Here is a 21,026-nt window from a genome sequence, read left to right on the forward strand (position 1 = left end):
TTCTCTTTTCACAAGTTCATTATTTGTATGTAAGTCATCTAATCAATATATTGTGTGATGGGGCAAGTCCAGATGGCTATAGAAAAGTAGTGGGAGATAGATATATTAGCTCCAGGCTCAACAAATCCCTGGTACCAGGTTAACTGAAATGGCACCTGCTCCAGGTCAATTAAGACACCTGGGGCCAATTAAGAACTTTCCAAAAGGCAGGGAGAATGCTAGGTTGATTGGGACACCTGAAGCCAATCAGGGGCTGGCTGAAACTAGTTAAAAGCCTCCCAGTTAGTCAGGTGGGTGTGCATGTCAGGAGCTGTGGGAGGAAGTTGTGCTGTTGGAGAGGCTGAGTAGTACACACCATATCAGGCACAAGGAAGGAGGCCCTGAGGTAAGGGTGAAGTGGCGCTTGAGGAAGTGAGGGCTGCTGTGGGGGAAGTAGCCCAGGGAATTGTACATGTCATGTTTCTGAAAGGTCAGTTACCATAACTGATGCTATTAGGGTCCCTGGACTGGAGCCCAGAGTAGAGGGTGGGCCCGGGTTCTCTTCTCCCCCCCCCCACCCCACCTTTGCCCCCTGATTAATCACTGAGACCGGGAGACAGAGACTGTGCAAGGAAGGATAATTTCTCCTCACCTCCCTTGCTGGCTTATGATGAAAATGGCTCAGTAGACTGTGACCCTTGTCTCTAGAGAAAGAAGAGTTACATGGAGGGTCACAGTGAGCCTCTGAGGCTAGCGAAATCCGCCAGGAAACGCAGGACCCACGGAGGCAAGGACAGAGCTTTGTCACAATTGATTTTCCAAGAAGTGCTGGTATTCTGAGACTGGAGTTTATATATTTGTCAGATAACTTACGAAGATATTTGTCTATTAGCTGAGAAGCTCAAAACCATTCTTATTAGGAGGATGTGTGGCATACAATGCTGATAGTAAACCCCCCATTAACACCTCACTCCTATACATGCTGAGAAGACTAGGAACAAAGTTCTATTCTTGGTTTACATGGCATGAAGTGGTCTTGAATGGAACTCCTCACACGAGTAGAGTGGGCAGGATTTGGCTCAAAGCATTGTGTATTTATTCATTGGTTTTCTTTTCAAATGAAAATACAGTTTCCCCCATTATAAAAATGTATCCACCAAAATAAAAGCAATGCTTCCGTGAAACTGAAACTTATTTGATAAAAGGGAAAGAAAATGAGAGTCAGGATCTGAATGATTAACTTTAGGTCAAACTTGCCTTACCAAAGGAATCACATCAAGAAGGAACAGTAGTAGTGTGCAGAGCTCTGAAATCGTAGGAAGAGTGCTGACATTCTCAGTAGGGTATCTTGTCTGCATGGATTTATTCCTGGTATTGAAAGAGAAAGTGTGTTCTTTCAAAATACACTATTTACTGCAGGATGTGGGTTTTTTTGTTTTTTAAAAAACCTAAACGTACTTTATATTGGCATCCGTGCTAACTACACAAGCCAAGAAGGCCGATTTGTATCCACCGTCAACTTGGCTATTTAAGTCAAGTTCTTATCAACATTTTATTGTGATCACATAAAGTTGTATACAGTTTAGAATCCTATCATATGGTAGTTAAGAGAAGTACGAGAACACATTGTATTATCTTAATCAAGATAAGCACGAGATTCTTCTCTTCTTTAAGGCTCATATTAGATACTCAGCAACGTTACCTGTTAGTCTAATTCCTCTCTGCTGTGCTGAGGAAACCCCCAACTATTAGTAGCCTAGCATATAAAGGGATATTTTCTGGGAATTTCATCTTCTGAAGACAAAATTTATAAAACTCTCAGAGACAGGAGTAAAGGAAGAGTGCTATTATGCCATTCCAATAAATATTGGCTCATTTCAAGCACTAGTTATGGTGCTTAAATACTATGCTGACTGAAATGACACCTCCTTTCAATTACCTAATGAGGTTTAGAATGAAAACACACTCATACTTAATTGCACACTTTGGAGGAAGCACTCTTCCATTAAAATTTTGATTACAGTAAAATTGGTTCACCTATTATAAAAAACAAAATATTGGCCACCTTGTGTGCCTCTTAAACAATATTAATTTCATTTCTACATAGCATGTGAGAAGACACTAGTCCAGATTCTTCTATATGGGGAGGCTGCTACATGCTGTATTTTATGTACTTTAACTGAAAAAACAAAGTGGCCAGGAAAGCTCATCCTAGGGGATAAGTATGATCTTATCCCATGTGATCTCCTTGCTTTCTACTTATGAACATGCAGTTTTTTCTCCAGAAAACAACCATGTTGCTTTTTGGAAAGAGTGACCAAACCATGGCAGTTTATTTTGTATTTAGACAGATATACAACTGCCTCAGATTTAACTATTTGCATTAGATGGCTAGTTCAGTATCTAACCATGCATCTCTCTGCCCCTTTGGTTAGGATCATGACACTGGCATTTGAATCTTTCATTGACACTTCTGTTGTCCTATCTATGTAATTCTTAATTTATCTTTGCATTAACGCCAGACAGCATAACTACCTGAAGCAGTCCTCAAAACATCTGGTCATATAATCCCATAGAAAATCTGTACTTAGGGATGTGATCAACAAGTTGACTGTTTTAACAATTTCTGAGGCACTTCTATTCTCTTTGATCGCACTGTAAGAAGAACAAACAAACAGTCAGTGAAGACTAAACAACAAGTATACACATTTTTGTATTATTTGATCTGTTCTTAGAAAGTTGGCCTGAAGAAGAGACACAAAGTTCCTTAATTCAAAAATTAAAAACAACCATTTTGGAATAGCTAAATTTTGCAAGTGTTTCTGAAGACAAGAAAAATCTTTAACCTTTAATTTGATTTTGTGGACTAAAAAGTTGAGTTCTATCAATACATTTATGTAGTAAATCTGATGTTAGAGAGACACGGTGGGTGTATGTATTTATGTATGTAACACTGCACACCCAAATCTGATGTTATCAGCCAAGAATCTAAATCAATGATCTCAAATCCTCTTGGTTGGAAGAGAAAAACCCTGTGATGCCAAAGGAGAACTCAAGGTAGGAAATATAAAGGAAAATAAAAAAGATTGAAAAAAAAAAATCAATGATTTTCAGTCTTTTTACATCAAAAAGACACTGTTAGAACTTGTTATTAATAAACAGGTAAGATTTACCCAATGTGATTACTGAACAGTTTACTTTAGTAAGCTCTCTTATGAAAGATACAATTTCAACTATTAGGTGAAAATGGTTACGGTATACCTTGTAAGTACGTTGCCACTTTGACTGTAGCTAAGTTTAAGATCAGAACCCAGGGCATCCTGGCAATAAGAATAAAAGGCTCGAATCACTTCAAGGAACAAATCCCCAACAACTTGTGGCCCTGCAATCAAAGGAAAAATAAATCCAGTAATTACTGCAAACTGATTACAGTATTAATCAATTACAAGCTTTTAGTCTAAAACTGAACTTCTGATTATAAAGAAAATGTACTATCCCATGGTTACTTATGGGAAGTAAGGGGATGAGAAAATTTTCTATGACATTTTAAACTACTATCCAGATTCCACTTGTTAGATCAAAGGTGTGTGTATTAAATAATTTAGTTCTGTACTTCTTAATAGAATGTGAGATTGCCAGAATTTTACAATTTTTTGTGAAGTTGCTTGAAAAGTTGGGCTATTTATTCCATATTTCACTTCAAAAGATCACATGGTAGTTAATGAATGCCTGCACTGTTTTTAAATCACTTCAGACATTTATATAAATGTGTGCTAATGACCTATTTAATATACAGTGTGCATGTCTCAAATGACAATTGTGCAGTCAAATTCCAGAGTCCAGATTCAGGGGGTTCCCACTGCCAGTTTAATATGCTGGCATTACAATGAAGTCTTCAACTCCATTCATGGAAATTAGAACAGCTGGTAGGATCACACAGGTTAATACATGGAGAAGAAAAAGAAAAAGCCTATCAAGGAAAAAAGGATCAGAAATACACTAAGGAGGGCCTGATTTTCAGAACGTCTGGCAACTGTAGTTCCCATTGACTTTAACTGGAATTGTGGGTGCTCTGTGGTTTTGAAAAGCAAGTCCATAGTGCTAACAGCACATCTGAGGCCCAGCCATGAACCTAAAGAGGCTACATAGGAGTACTACTTCACGCTTATGTGACGCATGGCTAGAAAGGGTTAAACAACCTGCAAAATAAATAACCCTCAAAAGACATGTGGGGAGATATTTGAAGTTTTGTGTATTTACATATATATGATTAGGGTCAACTATGTAATCAACAGTCCCTGTTAATGTTGTACTCTTAATACAAAGATCAAAAGAACATCCTGGCATTTAAATGAATTGTAAACATGGGATATCTCTGTATTCATCTCTCTTAAATGTACAGCAAGTCATCTGTGAATGGTGGAGGAACAAGCAAATTGCCTTATGTTAATTCATATAGCTAAGTACCAGGGATGGACTTCCTTCAAAGTCCTGCTAATTACCTTTTGTTCCCAGAGGAACTCCAACTTGTCAAAAAGGACATGAAATTGTATAAAAAATCCTTGGGTCCTGATCCTGTTCATCTCAGATCTGCTTAGGTTTCAACTGGGAAAGTTTGAGTCACAAGACTGAGGTCCCAGTTATGCTGGTACACCCTGAATATGATATTTGGACACTGGTCTATAACCTATGGACTATTTTTGAAAACTCTTTGCAACTAAAAAAGCTCACCATCTCTGCTATGAATCTGCACCTCAATGAACTGAACTTATGTCTGTATGTATATTGATCTTTTAACCATACTCTCATTGTTTAATAATTTTAGTTTAGTTAATAAGAATTAGCTGTAGTGTGTATTTGGGTAAGATCTGGAATATTCAATAACCTGGGAGGTAATGTGTCCGATCCTTTGGGATTGGTAGAACATTTTCTTTTATATGATCAAAGAAGATTTTCAGAAATCATCGTATTTGACTTAGGTACCTGGATGGAGGCCTGAGGCTGGATCACTTTAAGGGAACTGTGTTGTTTTGGACTTCTGAGTAACCAGTACGGTAATAAAGCAGCTGTTTTATGCTGGTTAGGTAAATTTAAAGTATTGGAATATCCACCAGCTTTTGTGGGATTGTCTGTCCCATTCTCTGCAGTTCACCCTAATTGAGTGACCTCAGCTGGCCCGCACTGGGACCCTGGTCAGAGTTTATATAGTGCTTTTTGTTCATAAATCTCAAGGCACTTCACAAGGGAGTTCAGCATCATTATTTCCACTGTATAGATGGAGAAACTGAGGCACAGATAGATGAACTGACTTGCCCATAGTACCCAACAGGCCAGTGCGTGAGTCAGGAATATAACCCACGTCTCCTGAGTCGCAGTCTAGTGCTCTATCCGCTAGGCCACACTGCCTTGAAGAAAAATATTATCTAAGTTATGCTTTGTTGCATAGTAAGTATCCTTGCAATATATTGATTTTGAAAAAAATTCACATTGACTTATAAGGCTCCAGAAGCTTTTTAGTACTTTTTTGTGTACTACAGAAATAGGAATATTTCTAATTTTGTGGTTTAGATGAATGCAGGACAGGTTTTATTTCACTGCTTTTGCTCCTGGATTATAGCTTAATACCTATTTTCTACATTAGGATATAAACTATTTGATTAATCCAATAGTTTTGTTTAACAGTGTTTTCCTGCTCAGAAATTTAAAAAAATAAAATAAAATCCATACACCAAACAGTGCTTATACATAACAAAAGGCTCTACGTGTAACAACGTATATCATACAAATATTTCTTAAGCAAGAAAGCACCCTTTAAAAAGAAATCTACCTGTGTTACAATGTGTCTAAAAGAAAGTCATGCCTGGACAAGAAAAGCAAGCATCCTGCCACATATAACTAAGCATCTGAAGGAATTGTTACTTTCACTCAAGAAGTTTGCTTCCTCTGTAGACAAATGAACACTGAACTGAGTGCCTTGAACAAAATCTGTACAAGAAATTTTTTACTCTGTAAAGGACAGTACACGTGCATCTTGGTTTTTCACATAAATGCTGTCTGATGTTTTGATGAATTTGTAAAGAACAATGGGGCAAATGCATTGAGAGAGGCAAACAAAGGTATTTTCCTCCATCCATGAAATAGGAGAATCCTCCAGACAAATACTAAATAATTTAAGCCACTGTCAGCTAAATATTTATAAGCTCAGAATGTGAATTATTCATTCATGGTATCATCTATACAGATACTGTGATAAAATCTTCATAAGCAGGGTTACCATACCCAGTTTCCTGCACAGCACTAAAAAACGTCATTTACTACAGGAGATGGTTTACAGGCATGGGATTCCTTCACGGAGAAAACAAATCTCATAAGCAACAAGTTGCCAAAGAGTACACAAGTTTCAAATAACCACAAGTTACTCATAAGCTTCTTATGTCTGTCACACGTTCAAGTACAGTAAATACTTCTGAGCAGGTTTTACAAAATATTGGTACATACAGAAAATCAGGTATGTAATCTTGGCATCTGCATAGTGTAGGAGGATGTGCTGTCCCTTTTATGGGTGAGGCACAGCCAGTTTGCATTATAGGACTGTGGATCTTTTAAGCACATGACAGACTGAGGACCTGACTGCTGCAGGAAACAGGATATGCAGATCAGTCAGGGGAGACTCTGGAGGAGCAAGATGGGCCTGGGAGTCTCTTTATAGGGGCCTAGGGAGGAGGCTTGCCAGGGATAGCCAAAGGTTGGGAAAGACACTGTACAGAAAGAGGAGAGTTGCCCAAAAAACAAAGATAAACGAGATAAGGCAGGTGACCAGGGAGGGGTAAGAACTTCTTGCTTTCCTAACAGCCAAAGGGAGGTATGCAGCCTGGGAAAGGGGCTGTGACCAGAAGCAGGCAAAGACCAAAGAGAAGGTCTGACCAGTGACAGGACAGTAGAAAGTAGCCCCCGGGTGGGGAGTTGAGCAGAATAAATTGAGGCTGAAATGGATGGTTGCTCTGCCATGTAGGACCCAGGGGCTGGAACCTGGGGTAGAGGAGGGACTGCACCATTTGGAGGTGAGTAGCAGAAAGCCTTCTATACATGTCATCACTATAGTATAGCAGTTCTTAGCAGTCTGTGTCAGCAGTAATATTTAATATTACCTATTTCAGGTTTGTCAAGGAGACTAATTAGGATACGGAAAGGTTTCAGATATGCATGATCTTCTAAGGAGGACTCTGAGAACTTCTGATGCAATATTTCAATCAAAGCCTGTTAAAAGAAAACACCAAAATGTGACAACTACTAAGGAGAGATACTGTCATTTTATTAATAATGTTAGGTCTTGATTCTTGCACTAGGTGCCAAATGTAGTCAAACTTTGATTATTGAAACAGAATAGGGGGAGAATAAATTAATTCAGATAATCAAGGAAATTTTCAGTTTATTTAATACATACGCAAGAAAATTTGGAATAAACAGGATTTGTTTTTAGTAATTCAGGTAGGCTAGCGAAGATGGAACTGGCAGTTTTCATTAGATTCCATTTACATCACAGGCCCATAAAATGGAACAAAACAGCACAACATGAGTTCAGACTTCCTGTCAAATGAATACAAAATAACGATCTCCTCCCATCTGTTATGCTTCAGGAAGAGAGGCCATGAAGGACATACAGTGAACAAGTTGAAAGGCAGTTTGTTCTGAGGTTGAACATAGCATATAAAAGTTACGTAGAATAAATACCAACCTCAACTAAAAGATCTTTGGAATATTTTCCAAAAAAATAGAGGGCATGATCTTCAAAAGCTGCAGAATCTGGAGCAAAAGTACCGCCTTTAATATCAGAGCCTACAAATTAAATAAAAATAATATGAGTACAGAAAATACTGATGTAACATACATACCATAAAACAAGCAGTGGAAGCAATTATATTCATTTTAACTTGAATTTGTCCAAGATGTAGTTTATGCTCCAGTCTAGGCTGAATGCCTGCAAAAAAAGTGTGCTTACGTGGAGGACAACCACCAAGTAACCCATGTGGCATCTGCAGCTTGGGCCTCTATCTAGGTCCTTTAATACAGGCTATGACTGAATCATGCAGATTTTTCTGCATAAAATCTGAAATACTTTCCTATCCATCCACACAGCTAAAACTCTTGTGCAGGCTCTCATGTCTATTACTGCAACATTCTTCTCTTTGGCCTGGACAAATGCAATCTTGCCCCACTCGGATTCACTTAGAAAGTTGCTGCAAAGGTCATTTTCCCTGCTGGTTGTTTTGACCATGTGACCTCTCTTTTTGCATCCCTTCACTGGGCTCCCTCTCCTCTAGCGCATCAAACATAAGCCATTTGTCCTCATTTTCAAGGCCCTTCATGGCCTGCCCCCGACATTCACTACTGACATGTCAACTCCTGCCTCCAATTAGTCAGTGATGCCAGACTCCATTGCCCATTAGTTAAAATTTTCAAACAAGCACCTTTATGCCTTCTCCCACATTCCCGTGATACTCGGGAGGAAGTCCCCATAAACATCTGCAAAACTGTCTCACTGATATCCTTTAAAAAAAAAACCCTTAAAACTCTCCTTTTCTGTGATACCTACACAAAAAACTTGATAATGGCTGTGATGCTGGAGTGCTGAGATCGATGCCTATCATGCTGACCAATATTGTCTTATTGTTTCCTGGTTCTCCCACCCTCTCCCTGTCTATATCCATCTGTTGTCTCTTGCCTTAAACTTAGATTGTAAGCTGCTTGGAGCGGGCACCATCTTTTAGCTGTCTTTGTCCAGTGCTAATCAAGGACTAGGATTCCTAGGCATTATGGTAATACATGTATCACCATCATCAACAGATAATCAAATCTCTCCCAACCCTTGAAATGGTGTCAGCCTGACACACCCTTCTGGAAGTGAAAGATAGAGATCCCCGCTTCAGAGCCTATCTATCAAAGTTGTCGCCTCCTCTCTCCCCACAGAGAGTAAGCAACTGGATGGAATTCTGGCTCTATGATATCAATGGGAGTATTGCAACTCACTGCACCAGGGCCAAGATTTCATCATGCTATTTTCTGTGCCTCTCCCAAAACCCTGACAGCCTTGTGAGTTATGACTGAAACTCTAGATCCAACATCAGTTCTCTGCAGGACAGAGCATCGCACTAGCAATAAGAACATAAGAACAGCCATACTGGGTCAGATCAAAGGTCCATCTAGCCCAGTATCTGTCTTCCAACAGTGGCCAATTCCAGGTGCCCCAGAGAAGATAAACAGAACAAGTAATCATGAAGTGATCTATCCACTGCTGCCCATTCCCAGCTTCTGGCAAACAGAGGCTAGGGTCACCATTCCTGCCCATCCTGGCTAATAACCATTGATGGACTTATCCTCCATGAATTTATCTAGCTCTTTTTTGAACCCTGCTATAGTCTTGGCCTTCACAACATCCTCCGGCAAGGAGTTCCACAGGTTGACTGTGCATTGTGTGAAGAAATACTTCCTCTTGTTTGTTTTAAACCTGCTGCCTATTAATTTCATTTGGTGACCTCTAGTTCTTGTGTTATGAGAAGGAGTAAAACAACACTTCCTTATTTACTTTCTCCACACCAGTGATGATTTAGTAGACCTCTATCATATCCCCCCCTTAGTTGTCTTTTTTCCAAGATGAAAAGTCCCTATTTTATTAATCTCTCCTCATACGGAGAGAATAGACAACCAAGCCAGTCTGGTATTAAGATGTCTTATAAATGGAAGACTAACTTGGTAACTATTGTCATTAGTTTGTTACTCAAACTATGTTATACTCAAACTATGTTATCACTTTTGTAATTCTAATTGGGATAAGATTTTGATTCTGATTCACTACTTTAAAGCAACCCTTGTTCTACTTGACTGCAGCTCACATACTACAGTTTAAGAATTGCATCTGTACAGAATTGTTGTAGATACTCTTAAATGCTATGGAACGTAAATCAAGACTTACAGAGTACAAAGAACAATCATTTCTGCTTCAAATTCAGGGATGTTTGCTCTCTGACTAAAGTTATCCCCCAAACTTGTTATAGACATTCCGAGACTGAACTGTGATGAGGGATATCAAGCATTTGTTAGACACTAAGACTTAAGAAGGCAGAATTTATTTAATTTATCATCTGAAATAATATTTGCTTAATAGAATTCTCAATTGCAAGAGAGTTGTCATTTATGAACAGAATGAAGAGACTTATGTTAATCATCTCTGGAAAAGTATATTCAAATGTAGTGGACAAAATACAAATTAGATATTTAAACTGAATGTCACCACATATTGCACAGTACCTAGCAACCACGCATATAATCTTCTATTTAGTGACATGTCTCTCCTCAAGAGTGTCTGTGTAGCTGCTGAGAGAATATGGACTACATCAGACCTGAGCAGTGGAACAGTGCTTTCATTGTAGTCCTAGACAAAGAATAAAGACAACTTAGCTGTAGGTGAACTGTAAAATTCACAATTAAATAATTTCTAATGGCTACCAGTATCAGATATAATACCGACAAAGATATGTTAATAGATCTAGCCTACTAAAGGAGAACAGGGACAAACCATCAACAACCTACAATTTAAAATCTCAGTAGAATTGATCCACTGAAGTCTTCCTTTAAAATTGTGTGGTCATTTTCAAATTTTTATTGCATAACCACAATTAAGAGATCAAGCCTTGGTAACCACCATGTGGGACTTCTGGGGAAACAAAGTGGATGCCTGACCCTGCTGAAGTCCATGGTCAAACTACTGACTGCAAATGGTGCAGGATTAGACTCCAAGGCTCTATCTACATGGGGTGGGGAAGAAAGGGAATTAAAAACAAAACCCCCTCACAAGCCTGCATCAGGAAGTCTCAGAGCCCGGGTCTACAGATTTGTGCTTGCGGACCTCATGCTGTGGCACCAAAAATAACCACATAGATGTTCCAGCCTGGGCTGGAGCTCAGGATCTGAAACCCACTCCCCTCCCGAGGCTTCAGAACCCGAAGTCCAGCCCAAGCCAAAATGTCTATGGGCTATTTTTAGGGCCACAGGGTAAAGTTCCATGAGATCAAGTCTGTAGAACTGAGCTCTGAGACTTGCTTCTGCAGGGCTGTTTTGGTTTCTATTGGCCATGCAGACATATCTTTAGAAAGAGAAAATAACTGTGTATTCACAGGAGTATCTAGATTATATAGGATCCTACAAGAATCTTTCCTCAGTAAGATCTTATCCTTCCTCCAATAAAGTAATCATAATGACATTCAAATAATGCTCTTACCAAAGATGTATAAAATGGGAAAAAGAAGAGAAGCACTTCCAAAGTGTTTCGTTGCACAAGAACGTTTGAATCCAATACTGACACACACAAAGATTTTACCTGTAATGTGAGAAATAAATATAAATAAATGGTTATAAAGTTATAAATATTGTTGATAGCTACTAAATACTTTATTTTATCTTCTTATAGGAATACCAACATCAGCACCTTTACTTGGTGTGACATTATGTGATTAAAATGTGAGCATGTACATCACTGTTGCTACCACGGTTATCCAATACAACAAATCTTGTACAAAGTATATCATGTAAAGCAGGGGTGGCCAACCTGAGCCTGAGAAGGAGCCAGAATTTACCAACATACATTGGCAAAGAGCCACAGTAACACATCAGCAGCCCCCCATCAGCTCTCCCTACCCCCATGCCCAGCGCCTCCCACCCACCAGCAGCCACACCGATCAACGCCTTCCCCCTTCCTCCCCGCACCTCCTGATCAGCTGTTTTGTGGTGTGCAGGAGGCTCGGAGGGCGGGGGGGCAAAAGTGCTGGGGTGGACAGCGCTATGTCGGAAGGAGAGGCTCTCCTGATAACATGGCCAATGCCACTCGTTGGGGGTGGTTTAATTATGCCGGCAGGAGAGCTCTCTCCCATTGGCAAAGAGCTACTACACAGGAGACCTTGTAGCAGCACAGGTTTACTGCTACACCTGAGCCGCGTAAGGTCCGTAGTGTAGACATAGCATAAGACAGTTTTCCCTCCACATGGGAGAAAGTATAAAAGGCCCTGGAAGCATCTCTGTTTTGCCTCTTTCCTGCTCTGATCTCTGGACTATGGACTTACGTTAAAAGGAGCATTCTGATCTATGGACTGAGGACCTTCCAATCTTTTGGATGTTACCAGAGATATAAACCAGCAGTTCATTCCATCACTGCTTCAAACCTGATCCAAGAACTTTGCAATGAGTGTATGTATTTGATTCCTTTGACCATTTGAACTCTCTCCTCTTTCTTTTCTCTTATAAATAAACCTTTAGATATTAGATTCCAAAGGATTGGCAACGGTTTGATTATTGGGTAATTTCACAGCAGTTTGCCCTGCATCTGGCATCTTCAGCTGTGACCCACGGAGGCACGGTGACGCTTGAAAAGCATTGAAATCTACATATTTAAAAAGAACTTCCTTTCCACAAATAGGAGAACATAAAAATGCATTCAGCTTCATACTGTTTCATATATCATGATTAGCATTTCTACATATCTGGGTAGGCCACAATTTTGAATATCTGCTGCCTGCCAATGATAACTAATTTTTTTAATATCTGCATCTTGAGACAACACATCCTGTCTGATAATTAGTTACAGTTATTCCAGTATTTCTGGTAAAAAGACAGGTGATTTAAAACTTATGAAACATTTTTCAATTTCAAGAAAGGAAATTAAATACAAGACAATAGATACTGGAGTTCTTCTGTTGGTTTACTGCTGTTTGGTTTAGTTGCACGTTATTTTAAATAATGTCAAAAGGTGCAGGGTGTTAAAGTTAAAAAAAAAAAACAAGAAAATCTTAAACGCTGTGTCTGATGTACAATGACAGAGTTTGACATTCCATTCCTAAAGGCAAAATGGAGTAAGCAAAGATGGTCATATCAGCTTTATTTTTCATTTCTTGTCTTTTCTGATTTAGACCACACCAAATCCTTAATGCTGTATTTAATATTCCTGTAATCAAAGAAATTGCAGCCCAAGGTGAGTGCAGAAATGCTGGTTTGATTGTAAAGGAGTTTGGTTAATAATTATCAAGGACATGCCACCCTTAGGTAGTTCACTCCCCCACGCACTGCTTCTCCGCTCATTTCCTATTTTTCACATTTTGTCCTACTTTCTGGAGCCAAGAATGATGAGACTCTCCAAATCTTCTTCTTCTCAAGCACTTCTGGACGACTGCAATAGGGTAGGCAGCTAATATTAGTGGTTGCAGAGGATAGTCTTTTCACTAAGTGAAAGAATACATTGGATCTCACTCCACCTCCCCTTTTTAGTTTTTTAGAGAGTATAAAATGAATACTGATTTTGAACTGTTTGTATACAATGCCTAACACAATAGGGCCTCAATTCTGACTGAAGTCTTTGAGCACTACTGCAATACAAATAAACAGGGTTAAATTAGTTTTACTGTAACAAGGCAACACCATCCATTCCTTATTTGTATCACTGACCATGTTTTTAAATTACCTGTTTGCCATTCTACATATTGATCAAAGTTTGCAAGAATTATTTTTCATTATTACCACTTCAGTTGAGATTCTCCACTCATTGAGCAAATTTTGAATTAGACATTTCATTCTCTTACTGATGCTCTTTAAAGAGCTTGGGACTTTAATTTGTACTGAGAAGGATACCGTTTTCGACTGTCAGCATTATGGTAGTTGAGAATATCCCACTAGCAACATAATGAACTTACTGTGAGCTTATAATCAGTTCCCAGCATGTACTTCTGCTGTTTTCCAGACAACTCTCTGTTGATATGACTAACAACAAACAGAGAAGCAGGAAGTCTTATAGAAGGGCTGACCAGAACACTCCCCCAGATAGCAGCATAGAACACTTCTTGGCCTGTTAGTACAGACAGCTTCACAAGCAAAGCATCTGTTCTGTGTGTAAAATAAAAAAAGGAAATAATATTATAAAGATTTACCTTTCCATGTAAAATATTAATTCCATTGAATTCTGTCACTGAATTCAAGTGCAATACTTTCAGTTTGTTAATACCCCATAGCTTTTTTAATGTCCATTTCCAATTTCCTCTCTTTATTTACATTTTCAGTGTTACCCTTTCAGAGATGATTTTGCCATAATGGCAAGTGCTGTAACAAATCTTTTATCATCATGCACACTCAATGGAACAACGTTTGTCTGCCCACTTTGGCAACTTCTCCAGCAACTACACGTTTTGCATAAATGTCACACAAACTGTAACTTGACAGTAAATAATGCAGTAGTTTTTGGTAGCTAATTCCTGAACCAGTTGGACTGAAAGGACTTGCACAGAATGATTATTTTTAGATGTTAAGTCACTCTGTTTCAGTGAAACATCCATGCATTTGAGTGTTTTCTCAGTAGCTCCTCTCTGCACTAATGCAATATAAATACTTTAACTTTTCATCAGTTATGAAATTTGTACAGTGTACACTTTAATACAACATATTGGGTGATCAGGCTCAATACCTATAGTAGCTAAATTTAAAATATTATTTTAAACAACATCTAAAAACTTAGTGATAATTATGCAGAGTTTAGCCCAAAGGATCGCAGGATCATCACATCCCCTTGCCTGAGGAAGTAGCATGTGAAAGCCTTTTCACAGATAGGACAACATCCTGGACAAACCTTATAGAATAAAGATAAACTTTACTGAATTAAATTAACCCTTTCTGAATTAAGTTTAATGCCTTTGGGGGTCCATTGTATTAAAAAGGCAATTGTTTATATGTTATTGTGGAATTGTATGCCACTTCTCTCAGAGACTTGACTAATGAAATCTTTGAATAGTAGTAAATACTTCAACTTTTGGGACAGTAAGCATGAAGTAGATTTCCTAGCAAATACTTGAGGTGAGGGGAATGCAAGTGACACGCCTCTGAGTCCATCCTTTTGAAGCTTTGCCTTGACCAGAAATCCATTGTCTGGCTGAGAACCTATTCCTAGTGTCTTCAAAAGGCCCAGACTGGGCAAATGAGTGCCTCACAATCTCATGAGGGTTCTTGTTCTGGGCAAAAGGATGTTATGATCTTGAAACCACAGGAACACCCAATGTGGGATTTTGAAGGACTGCAGGGGCATATGTTGGAGTTGGGATGAGGGATCTCTAGTAAGTTTATTAGCATTCATGTAGGTTTTTAAAAATTTTTTAAATAGTTTTAAATTAGTTCTCTCTCTGTAATGCTTTTACCTTAAGACTAAAACATTCTTGCTTAGAAAGAGCCGTGTGGAACCTTATATCTGTCGCAATTACAGTGTATCGTCTCTGAAGAGAAGATGAAAGAAGCCTGCTTAGGGATTCTTTTGTGGAGGATTTCACAGTATAGTCAGGGGACTGAAGTGTGGAAATCCCTTACTCAGAAAGGTATGTGTATGTCTCTACCCAAGAGAGGCAATGGCTGGGGAGCTGAAAGCTTAAGGGGACCATAGAGGGGAAATACAGATGCAGTTGACCTGCACTGTGTCAAGCTTCTTCCATCTTTAATTTCCAGTTGTCTGCAATAAAATTGCATGTAGAATATAAAGCTTGGTTCTACTCTAACAAGCAACCATGTAAAAGAGAAGCACCTTCCCTTAAGAAACCCGATTCCAGTGTACATTCAGTTAGCTTACTTACTTTAATGACCACAAAATTTTCACTCAAAAAAATTGCTAATCTTGCACAATCAATATAGCTATGAGTATGTGAGCTGCTAGATTAGTTTATACACAGCAGAATTAGTAACTACATTCTGATCGTAGCAGATGTATCACTGCTGATGTCCGAGCCAAAAAGAACCTAAATTGACTTTCAGATTCTAGCGTCAGCTTACTGGGGGTGCAGTTGGAAAATATTTGTACATGTTAATTGAGCAGACTGAGTTTTAAATCATAAAATGGACACAAATATGGGATCACATGATATCTTTTTGCAAAGTTGCTTTTCACAGTATTGCTGCACTTAATGGTTAAATTTCAGCCACGTAAAGGTAATATGACAGAATGTATAAACCAATCTAACACACACACACACTTTCAACTCACTTTTTCATGCAGCAGTTGTAGAAGAGGCAACACTTATACTTATCCATCTGCCTAACAGCCAGTAATTCAGCAATTGAAAGCTATTTACCAGAAACTAAACAAATACAGCTTATTCTTGTTCAACTCATAACAATAGATGCTAACTGTCAATGTAAATAAAGCTTTTTCTACGCCTTCATGACTTGAGACTTTTACAAAGAAACATTACATGAAGCTAAACAAAACATCTTTTGTCAAAACAGACAATTACAACTAAACTCAATTCCACCATTTCTTGGGAAGGAGAACAGAATGCATCAATCTGGAAAACACATATGTACTATTTAGTCACTGTTTAACTATTTAGTCAACGTATTTAGTCACTGTTTAAGTAGAGAGAGTATTCAGTGAAATATAATGAAAGTTATCTAGTGGCACAATTCCTGCAACAGGTTATTGCAAAATAGTTTTGTTACAGCTATTACTTGATGGAAGTACAATCATTACATAACCAAAAACCTAGTGACTAAGTGTACTGCAACAGTACCTCTTCAACCAGGTATCTAGCATGCATTGATACAAAGTGAGTTGAACTTTGTTGAACCAGACCACACCAGCTGGTCATCATTTTCAATACTGCATTAAGGGGCTTTGGGTGAAAAAGACATTTTTGATAGTGAGTTTTAGAAGTGGTACATTTACTAGTGCAGCCAGGACCACAAGGTGGTCTTCTAATATAGAATGCTTGCAATCTAGATATGTACAGAAAACAGGAATTCCCCTTTAACAACAGATTTAAAGAGTGCAAAAAACATAGGCTTAGTTTAGTCTGTCAAAAGATCTCCTCAATGCCCCATTACAGATTTGAAAGGTAAAGATAAGTATTCAGAAGTTTTGAAAGGAGAGCTGTGTTGCTTTCTAAATATAGTGGACGACTCAATAACTTGATTTAATGCAACTTTCCCCCCAAAGTTTAACTATACAATCTCTTTTTATCCTTGTATTTCTTTTCTCCCCTACTCCTGCCCCACTTCCCCTTGCATTTCATGCATCTGTCTTTCTTCCATTCTCTTCCAACTTCTAGTATTTTTCCCTTCCCATCCCATCCCTCAGTAGCCCTGCATTAGACATCCTCCGTCTGGATGAGGATTTCTAGGATTTCCTTCAAAAATAAATAAAATTCAATAAATAGGGAAGTGATTGAGTATTGCATTTTATGTTTCTAAAGTAACATAAGCAATCCACCTGTCATAAATTTCCGACCCCTCCTCCAATCCAGGCAGCAGTCCAGTTACAAAGGCTTGAAGACTTGGCAAGAGGGACTTCTGCAGAGGAAGAAAATATTTCTCATACAGACCAAGGAGAATAGGCCTCACTGACATTGCTGCATTTGCTAGCAGGGGAAACAAGCCAGAGCTTTAAAAAAGAAAAAGAAAGATTGTCATTTTAAAAAATAATCTATTATGAAATTTTAAGTCTGAGTTTTCAAAGAGCAAGTTACCTGTAGAGGAATAAGTCTTTGGCAAGCCATTTTGTCCCAATAATTTTAAAGATGATTTCATAGGTCTCTAGTGCTTTTAAATGTACTCCACTAGGTAAAGCTGGATGTAAACACTGAGATAATCTCTTACTGATAATCAGACGTCTTGGCAAGAGGGAGTACTTCAAGTTACTTTGAAGAGCCTGTACAACCAGTGGGGATGGGGGAGAAGGAAGGAAGGAAGGAAGGAACAACAAACAGTTATTGTACATGCACAACATCCAACATTAATCAACCAACATTTTAACTGAAAAAAGGTTTTGTGATAGAAAATTTACTTTGTAGAATTAAATAAGGCATTCAAGAGTTTTCTTCCATAAATGCATAATATTACATTAACAGAGCAGAGATCACTAGAGTTGAAGAATTGGTGTGGAAATTCTTTTCTTTGGAGGATGGAAGACGCAGTCAAAGACTGACAGTAAATCGGATAGGAATTGAGGAACAGAAGGAAGAATTTTTCTCAGCATTCAGGGTCTGGGAAAGGAGGAAAGAGTTCAGTAGTAACAGACTCTTTCCTTGTTGCACACAACCTGTAAGCGTTTATTTTTTTCATTTCACATATAAGGATGGCTGATTTTGTTATCTCATATTGGACAATAAAGTGTAAGAAGTGTGGCAATGTTTAAAGAACATGACTACAACAATCATTACTAGCTCTAGGCCTTAGACTGAAACTACAGTAAAAGTGAAGATTCTTAGAGCAGCTCCATGTAAAGGACTGGTATGTTACAACATACTGAAAAACTGATCATCACTTAAAAAACAATTTAGCTGGACAAAATACACACAAATGTAACATTTGCTATGTAGAGGACTCATTACAAATCTAAATCCAAGTATTATCTCTTCTATTCATGCATAATAAAACTTTACATATAAAATTAAGGTAGAACACATTTATGGAGCTCCCCTTCAAATTTTAGAATGTTCATGAAGGATTCCTCTACATAATGTTAGTAATGCCTACAGCAGCAAGGTACAAAGACTGCCTGAATGCTGGACTTTGGTTGGTACACTTTCACAATCTTAACAAATGGCTCACACCCCCTAAATATATACTTAAATTGTTTACTTTAAAAGTTCTAACTCATCCGGAAAAAGAAAATATCTAGGCTGCAAATACTTTTTTCTTCTTGTTCTGACTTATTCAAATCAAGACAAATACCATAATATTCTATCAGTAAATTAACAATTAAGTTACTTATTGACTAGTCATGAATGACACTATTCAGTAAAATCATGGAACAACTTGAGGTATTGCAAAAATATCATATTATAAAGTACGTGTCCCTTGCACAAATCTACTTTCTAATGACTGCAAGTAATCTCCCCTAGCAGAATAGGACACTTAAAGCCCTGGGAATAACAAAAGTAAAAATACTCTTGGCATCAGCAAAAACTGGGTGGAGGAAGGTGTGTAACTAATTCTCCTGCACAACAGCAAGTCTGTAATGGTTTTGTGTCTTCTGAAATTTGGACAAACATGAACTAGTCTACATTCTCCTAAATCCATGAGCTATGCTGCCTGCCATTCCTCAATCACAGAGCACCTGTGTGAGAATTTTGCTCAGTGAGTGAGCTCTCGTAAGAAGGGCTTTTCCATTTGAATCACAGCTTCACATGCAGGCCACTTAATTCACCGCTTCTTAATGAGTAATCCTACACTAAGCATAGAATCATAGAAATGTATGGCTGGAAGGGACTACAAGAGGTCATCAAGTCCAGACTTCTGTGCTGAGAAGAACTAAGTAAACCTAGACCATCCCTGACAAGAGGCTGTCTAACCTGTTCTTAAAAAACCTCCAATGATGGGGATTCCACAACCTCCCTTGGAAGCCTATTAGAAAGTTTTTCCAATATCTAATCTAAAACTCCCCTGATGCACATTAAGCCCATTACTTCTTGTGCTGACTTCTGTGGACATGGAGAACAACTGACCAATCCTGGTCACAACAATCCTTAATGTATCTGAAGACTTACCAGGTCCCCACTTTGTCTTCTTTTCTCAAGACTAAACATGCCCAGTTTATTTTGAAACTTTTCCTTACAGGCCAGATAGTCTACACCTTTTATAATTTTTGTTACTCTTCTCTGGACTCTCCAATTTGGCCACATCCTTTCTAAAGTGTGGCATCCAGAAGTGGACACAGTACTCCAGCTGAGGCCTCCCCAAGACTGAGTACAACAGGAGAGTTACCTCCCTGTCCCCAATGTTTTATATAAGACATCTGTTAATACACCCCAGAATGGTAACAGACTTTTTTGCAATTACGTCACATTGTTGATTCATTCAATTTATGATTCACTATAACTTCCAGATCCTTTTCAGCAGTACTATCACCAAGCCAGTTATTCTCTATTTTATAATTGTGCATTTGACTTTTCCTTCCAAGTATAGTACTTTACACTTTTCTTTACTGAATTTCATCTTGGTGATTTCAGACCAATTCTCCAATTTGCTAAAGTTGTTTTAAGTTCTAATCCTGTCCTCCAAAGAGCTTGCAACCTCCTCTCAGCTTGATGTCACCTATAAATTTTATAAGTCTACTCTCCACTCTATTATCCATGTCATTAAATGAAAATACTGCATAGTACCAGACCCAGGACTGACCTCTGTGGGACTCCACTAAATGCATCCTCCCAGTTGGACAGCCAGCCATGGATAACTACTTTGAGTATGGTCTTTCAACTAGTCATACATCTACCTTATGGTAATTTCATCAAGATCACATTTCCCTCGCATTTCCTTAGCCTTTCCCACATTTTATGCATGCATAAAATTATGTGCAATCAACCAGGCTTACTCCATCCAGACTTCCTTTCACCAAACTGGAAGAATTCGGAGATTAATTAAATTATTTTTTTGAAAATGATCTCATGCCTTCAGGATTTTTCTGGGGTAGTGGGGGGGGGAGATTGTTTTTAAATCTTTTCCTCATTAGCAAGTTGCATCCTAATACTCTACTCAACATGGACACTAGTAAGCAACATTAGACGAAAATACATGTATTACAGGTTAAGACTACCACTGGTTTTCCAGCAGATACAAAATGCCTTTACATCAGACTGCAGAATACATTAGAATATTATGGAAGCACCAGTCACAGTTCCATTAAAAAAGGCGGAATTGTTTTAAACTTAAATCTTGGATTCAACCACTTCCCCCAAAATTGCAGGAATTATTCTTTGATTACAGATAAGAAATTTAGCAGTCTTTGTCAGAGCTTTTTTGTCCTGAACAAGTGGAATATGGCAGGCTCTTCACATTTTCCATATTGTTAAAGCTCCTTGAAACCTCCTGCATAAGCAACATTTGAAGGAATTATGTTTTAATTAAGCTAAATTACTACCTATTTTATCTGTTACAATTAGAGGTTATAGACAGGGTCAGGTCAACAACTCAGGATTTATTTACACAAAAATTGGCAGAAGTTAATTTTAAGTAGATTTGGTAGAACAGGTAGGTTTTAT

At 38.3% G+C, this 21,026-nt stretch overlaps 1 protein-coding gene across 5 annotated transcripts in view; it reads right to left on the bottom strand.

Annotated features, from left to right (window-relative positions):
- The window catches only part of DOP1B (DOP1 leucine zipper like protein B), an 85,290-nt gene that overhangs the window by 41,488 nt on the left and 22,776 nt on the right, over window positions 1-21,026 (bottom strand). For 3 of the 5 annotated variants that reach the window (XM_037904279.2, XM_037904287.2, XM_037904292.2), the window contains exons 3-12: window positions 17,514-17,695; window positions 17,258-17,428; window positions 13,713-13,902; window positions 11,255-11,353; window positions 10,285-10,408; window positions 7,715-7,815; window positions 7,128-7,236; window positions 3,241-3,361; window positions 2,515-2,634; window positions 1,242-1,347 (exon numbers count right to left, since the gene is read on the bottom strand). In XM_037904279.2, the coding sequence (XP_037760207.1) occupies window positions 1,242-1,347; window positions 2,515-2,634; window positions 3,241-3,361; window positions 7,128-7,236; window positions 7,715-7,815; window positions 10,285-10,408; window positions 11,255-11,353; window positions 13,713-13,902; window positions 17,258-17,428; window positions 17,514-17,695 (1,323 nt within the window). Of the gene's footprint in view, window positions 1-1,241; window positions 1,348-2,514; window positions 2,635-3,240; window positions 3,362-7,127; window positions 7,237-7,714; window positions 7,816-7,871; window positions 7,950-10,284; window positions 10,409-11,254; window positions 11,354-13,712; window positions 13,903-17,257; window positions 17,429-17,513; window positions 17,696-21,026 lie in introns of those variants that run through there. The other 2 variants (XM_037904303.2, XM_037904296.2) reach the window with 2 other exon arrangements.

This window comes from Chelonia mydas, chromosome 1, assembly GCF_015237465.2.
Source record: "Chelonia mydas isolate rCheMyd1 chromosome 1, rCheMyd1.pri.v2, whole genome shotgun sequence".
Lineage (NCBI taxonomy): Eukaryota > Metazoa > Chordata > Testudines > Cheloniidae > Chelonia > Chelonia mydas.